Below are 7162 nucleotides of genomic sequence, written 5' to 3' on the forward strand. Positions count from 1 at the left end.
TCATGCCGTCTGACAACAGGGCCGCGGAGTAGTTAACTGTAGCCTCTTCTCGAATTCCAGAAGAGGGAGCAAGAAGCCAATGTATTGATCACTGTCCTTGGAGCAGCCTGGAACCAACAATGCAAGACAAACAAGACAATGAACAAGTGAAGCAGAAGAGGCCAGAAGGATAACGCTAGGGAGATAAGCTGCGGTGTTTGTTTTTTTTACTAATTACAGCGGGGGCGATGACACACTGTTATATGAACGAAAACTATCAAGGGTACGCATCTTTCTACTGTTGTATCTTAGCCATCTACTGAATCTCCATAGATTAAATCTAATCAAAATGGAGAAATGAATTCAGAGGCAATAAAAGGAGTGTACTAGCCTACCACAGGGCAAAACTCTTGACCATGCCACTATGTAAACCAGATTATGCTTGGGATTACAAGGAAACGGGATACACTTCATATAGCAAGGGTATACTATTCCAGTCTGAGAGCTGTCGTCTCTCTGGGGCTAATTGATCAATTCATGTCACTGCTCAGAGGTTCACTCACACCTGGTTCCAATCAATAACTGATTGTTGCCTTATATTCTCCCAGGTCCAATCAAAACCAGGGCCCATATTCTTGAAGTATCTCAAAGTAGGAGTGCTGATCTAGGATCAGTTTGGTTTTATCTACTATAATGACTCGGATTACATAGACAGGGGGACCTGATCTTAGATTAGCACTTCTACTTGAGACGCGTATGCCCATATGGGGTTATAATAAACCCATGCTTTCTAGAACTCTGATCTCCTTGGCCCAGTATTTCAAAATGTTTCATCTCGATCAGAATGATCCAGACTCTTTTTTTCCGATCCGGGATCAAATCTGTCTGGCAGATTTTGAGTAGTATTGGGGAAATCAGACGGCTCGATCCTGGATAGCAAAAAAGAATCCGGATCATTCTGGTCCATATTAAAAGTTTTGAAATACTAGGCCCAGGAGATTCTACAAAGTTTCAGAGAGCTTGGGTTTATTCTAACCCCATGTGGGAATACATCAAACGCTATGCACTATCAATGTCATTCATGTACAGTATTTGCTGAAAATCCCCAGAGTTTAGCCCTACTGTTTTGAATAATTTTAAATTCCAGTTTGTATTGGGATTTATATAAGCTTCAATATGACGTGTGATTTAAAATTCACTCATTGAATTAAAATCTTTACATTTATGATCATTCATCAATTATTAGGTAGGCTGCTACGCTCTCAATGCAAGGAACAATTTTCAAAGCTGCACTACCAGGCGAACGCCAGTGGGTGTCGCTCCAGAGCGGCGAATGTCGCGCTCGCTTGGCTGTTCTCCCCCTATCAACACCCTCTCTCTTGTACTATGTGTGTGCGAGTGTGTTGTGTGTCGGATAGAAAGTGAGCCTGGTTTCCAGCTGAGTGCTTGCTCTCTCTCAGTGTGTGTGTGTGTGTGTGTGTTGTCATTATTATCCAGTCTGCTCTCTGCTCAGAATGGCCAGATTCACTCAGACTGAAACAAGAAGGCAGCAGCAACCACAGCAGCCCCATCCCGCTCACACCAGCCTGGTTTTCACTGGACCGGGGGCACCACCGACCCAACAACCACTACTACTTATCCCTCACCAGCACCAGTACTCTCAGATCACATTTCCTAAACCCATGAACGGGTCAGAATCCATTTCCATTCATCCGGAGAGCGGCAACATGAAAGACCAAGATGCCATAAAGCTGTTTATCGGGCAGATACCGCGGAACCTAGAGGAAAAAGACCTGAAACCTCTGTTTGAACAGTTTGGAAAAATCCACGAACTGACAGTTTTAAAGGACCGATACACCGGCATGCACAAAGGTAACGTGTGCCCCCCCTTAAATCGGAATAGGTAGCGAGGCCTAATAATTTCCTGTATTCTGTATGAATAGAATATTATGTACAATTTTCGGTCGCATGCCAGGCGTATTTTGCTTTACGCAGACAACCTTATACGGTTATACATTTAGATGAAGAAATTATCGCACAAATCCAGCTGGCAGAAAATGCATTTCATTTTCCGTCAAATAGCCTAGCCTACGCATGATAGGCTCCACACTTATAATTGTCGTGACTTATGTTTGTGGTTTCACGTTTCCTTTCAATCTAATATGATAATATCTGGCATGTGCATGCAAACAGGGAGGTTTTATAATTCCATCTAAACTATTCTCATGTCATGGTCATGGTTGTCACACTGCACAGAATAGACCTTTTATAGTCGGCCACAATGAAATTATCTAGAATGTGTACAGATGACAAGCGTTGTCGCCTTGATATTAGACCAACATTGATATGTGTTTATCATCGCATTTAATTGTATTGCCATTTGACTGTATTGTGAACGCTCTCTCAGAAGTGGGGCAGAGGCGCTTGAAAGGGATGCATTTTTAAAGAGCCTCCCCCTGCCTGTCCCATCTTTTGCGGAGGGGCAGTATCATTTATTTATCCATATGCCTTCTATAACATCCCTCCAACGTGCCGTTGGATTTGAGTAGTAGCAAACCCAACACGACAAAATCAATTCAGTGCCACAATGTTACAAAATAGGGAGGCATGGAACTGTCACAAGATGACGGACGTCTCTACGGCGCGAGCAGTGATGCTGCTGCTCGAGGATGGAGAGCTCGTTATGTAAATACGCGCACAGACAAAAAGATAGTGGCAAAATTCAGCGTTTTTCACTACTGTCGGGTTAAGTCGTCGACGCCTTGGAGATTTATTAAGCTATGGCAGTGTTTACCTATTCATAATCGTCAGTGTTTCAGGCGTCATCCTCATCCTCATCATCCTCATCCTCATCATCCTCATCATCATCATCATCATCATCATCATGTTTTTCCTCAAGAAAACACTAGCCTTCAATAAGCACTAAACTCCGTCTTCATATTACACTCAATTTCTAGTGTACATTATCTCAATATTTCCTAGACAAAGAGGAATAGGCCTATTTTAGGTATTTGGCACGGTCTCCATTCATTAAATATTTCACTTCACATCAAAAACATGTTTTCAGTACCAACATTCTAATTCTATTGGTACAATGTGACACGAAAATACACGCCTATCCCCACTGCAGTGATCTGTAAATGTTTGAAAATCATAAACCTATTATGCTAAATTTCAAATGCTATTGTGAATAAATTGAATTAAAAACAACATGCAAAACCTGAAACCACAACATTTGAGATTCATTTTGAAACAAGGCCCTGGAATTCTCTATCTGTATGCAGGTGATTTCTAACAAGCTCTATGGTAGTTCCATCGATGGCATCACTACCCACGGTATTGTTGGCTCCAATACGTGTAGCAGAAAAGCTCCTATGCCGTCTTACGCAATACAGTTTTGACGTACGATATTATCATGGAATTATAGGCCATAGGCCTGTATGGCTTTGGTGACGTTAATACAATGAAGATGATCAGTGAAGCCTTTAGATCTGTGAAAGTAAAAACTGAATTGATCATATTGTGATTCCTTGAACACTGTATTATCAAACCTCATGATTTACATCAAAATAACATCATCCACAGGTGATGATGCCAGTCAAATTTAAATCAACAACATCTTATTGGATCCAGGACTTTATGACTGACATAATTCACATACTGTACAGCATCTGGTATAAGTAAAAAAAAAAAAAGGTCACATATTGTGTCCTTTACAATGTCCATCTGTTAATGAACTGAAATAATTATCTTATAATATGCCAAATACCCCGCTCATCTCTCGTCGCTAATGAAAGGTCAAAGGTCATCCATTCCAGAGGACCCCCACACCTCATCAGACCCATACGACTATAGCCGGACTTTACAGGGCACTTTGATTGTCAATCATCATTCTAGTTTAAGTGGTTGACTTTAGAAACCAGCACAGCTCCCAGTAGCTCTCACTGCAGTAGGCTCTCAAGGTTGTGTGTAAGCAGTAAAGCCTTATTGCACTGCATTGCATAATGATTGCAGTATTTGGCACCAGAAAATTGTTGTGTGATCACTGAAGTCATGCCCCGCATTCTGTTATGTGTTGTTTGTGAAATATGTGAGCAGGTATTTCTATGAGTCAAAAAGCTGATACAATTATGAGCCTCGAATAGCACATCACTCATAACGTCAACTATAGTCTGTAGTTTACAATTCTTTTTAAATGGTTTTATTTCTACATTATCATATTATCATCCTCAGGAATTTGTCACATTTTATCATTTCATTTGCAGCAGTAATATAGAGCCTTTTCCCCCCCCCCATTTATATCCAAAATGTTTTATCAACAAGTTGTTTCTATGTACCAGAAAGCTTATAGTAAAATAGTTTTGAATTTGACGGGTTCATATGAGGAGTGGATTAATATAACAAAGTAAAAAACATGAATCTTATTTTGTAAAATTACCATTTTGAAAAAATATTTATCTAAAGACAATTCAACAAAGAAGTATGTTCTCGGAAGTGAACATATATGGTCTGAAAATGTGTCACGCATTGTTGTTGTGGTTATTACCTCAATCTTAATTACCTCATCTCATCAACTCATTTGCGAGATTAGATTGCTCATTCTCCCAACATTAATTGATATGATTACTACTCATATTCAAGTAAACAATTCACAGATTATTCCCAAAATATACATGTCAAACTCCAATTTATTTTCTTATAAAATAACATTAGTATAAAATAACCCTGGGATTAGTTGACTGGGTTTATTTGAAATGTAATAAATCCTGGCCACAGAATGAACAGTAAGAAATCACCTCAGTACTATCCTATTGCACTTCACTGGTTATTCTATTGTCAGTGTTTTATAAACCATAAAGGATTCTGAATGTCTTCCTGGTAGAATTATTGCAAGAAATTCCACACGCATGCAATTCGACACACACACACACACACACACACACACACACACACACACACACACACACACACACACACACACACACACACACACACACACACACACACACACCGTTTTTTCCCCCCCAAGAACAAAATTGTGTTCATCGAACCAAAAAGGTCCTTAGCTACAGACACTGAGTGTTGTGGCACTGTCATTTTGATTTACATTATATCCCTAGTCTGTTGTGTTATTCTCTCCTCCTTCCAAACCACTGGTTCTTCCGGTAATCCATCAGGGAAAACATGGAATTAGTTTGTAAAGCATGATAATAATGCGTGGCCATAATAACTTGACTCAAGAGGATTAGCAAATGTGCATTGTCTGAAGCTGAAGTCTCAGGGGTGATCAGCTGGTTGTCTCCCTAAACAGTGGCTGCCTTTGCCAATTAAAAATGCCGTCTAGTCTCCCTCTTCAAATGATTAATTCTGCCTGCACTGTCGATGGCCTGCCAATTATTGTCGCCCAATTGGTATTAATAGGTAGAGGATTTCCTGAAGTTGAATTTATCACTCGGTGAAAACTTCTCCCTCTGCTCTTCATTAAGCTTCACTCACCGAGTTTAGTTTGAAAATATGTGTCTCTCTCTGTGTGAAGGAGACCTGAAGGTTGCTGTTTTTATTTCTCATCATTGCTGTGGAATTGTTGACAGTCCTGTGTTGTGAAGTGCGGACTTGTACATGAAAAGCACTCAAAGCCATTTTGAACGTATTTTAATTTGTTTTTCTGTGGCTTGAAATTGTTGGCCATTGTTGTGCGGTATGTCAATCTTGCCAGACTAGCTTCTGAATTCATATACCGGTAGGTACACACACACACACACACACACACACACACACACACACACACACACACACACACACACACACACACACACACACACACAGTCTTGATGAGAGGAGGATGGGTGGCAGGCAGGAGTGATTCAGCACACTGGACAGGCAATACTAACGTTCTGCTGCTCTCCCATCTGCCTGCCTGCCTGCCTGCCTACCGCTGCAACAGCCCAGTATCAATATTAAGCTTGTGTCGGGGGGATCTTTGTGTTAATGCATTTATAAATGGACCAGAGATATTGCCGTATAGACCCCAGCCAGGCAGAAGCACATTAAATCATAGGAATAATCTAATTAAATATTTATTCAAGTTTTATTTTTTTTTCCAAGCTTCACTGATGGATGGTCTACACAGTGGGGTGGCCCTGCAATAAGGGGAGGGGGGGGGGCAGGGGTTGAAAGCTGGCTGATACATATAAGAGCATACAGACTCCACCACCATGGAATATCCCAGTGGAGCTTATACCTGTAAAGAAAGTGTTGACTAAACAAATCTAGTAAATCTCAGTTTTCAAATCTCTCACACAGTAGATGTGCGCTCCATATTGAATGTTCTCATATGGAAAGAACTGAGGATCACGGCGCTGTTGTACGACAGCCTCCCCTCTGGGAAAACAGATGGGAAGCAAATTCACTTACATACCATCAACAGAGCTGTATGTACTGAACGATGGGGCTGTACACATGCTGAACACATACTGCACTCTGATGGTAATCAGAATCATGCAGACAGTCCATTGATAGTCTTTTAGACAGTTTAGGCCTCGCAGCAGGTTTAAATACTTTGTGAGGTTTATTGACAACATTACAGATGTTTTATTCTGTAGAGGAGGAGATGCAGCATTCCCTGGCAGTTCCATTGACTCCATGTATTTAGATGCAGTTATAATGGTCAATGTTGGCTGTAAACCAGATTTTTTCCCCCCCGAAGATGTAGAATAGAAATAGAAATCTGTAGATTTAAAAACTGGTCCATGTTTGCATTCACGTATGGTCTCACCTCTCACCAAAGTTTTAACCACAAAACAAGGTTCCCTCCTTTTTCATCTCCCCCTCCATGGTTCGCTAATTATTTATTAACCAAAAATAATGTTGTCTTGCATGAGGGGCAGTGAGGGAAGGTTGTGTGGACCTTGAGGTTGAGGATGAGCCCCACCCTGTAGGCTGTCTCTGTATGGCCATGGTGATATCTTTGCTGTAGGCCAGTGTGATGGAGGCGGGATTTGAACTCGGGTCTCCCACACAAACCCGCTAAGCTGAAGCCTAGGAATTCACTTGGGGAGCAAATGCATGTCTTCAGGTCTCTGGCAAGGTTACTCATCACGCGAGTGTGGTCTCCAAACCATCTCTGCTACGCCACTGTCTGTTAGGAACACACTCACCTGGCACTCAACTCAGCATCCTCCTT

At 41.2% G+C, this 7162-nt stretch overlaps 1 protein-coding gene across 1 annotated transcript in view; it reads left to right on the forward strand.

The window, feature by feature from the left end:
• Positions 1-1493: 1493 nt before the first annotated feature.
• Positions 1494-7162, forward strand: part of celf5a (cugbp, Elav-like family member 5a) — a gene marked incomplete at its 5' end in the record, with an annotated part of 168024 nt that continues 162355 nt past the window's right edge. The window contains one exon of the mRNA XM_083671945.1: positions 1494-1851. Coding sequence (XP_083528071.1) covers positions 1494-1851 — 358 coding nt within the window. The remainder of the gene's footprint in view (positions 1852-7162) is intronic.

The sequence above is a fragment of the Argentina silus genome (genome assembly GCF_951799395.1).
Source record: "Argentina silus genome assembly, chromosome: 6".
NCBI lineage: Eukaryota > Metazoa > Chordata > Actinopteri > Argentiniformes > Argentinidae > Argentina > Argentina silus.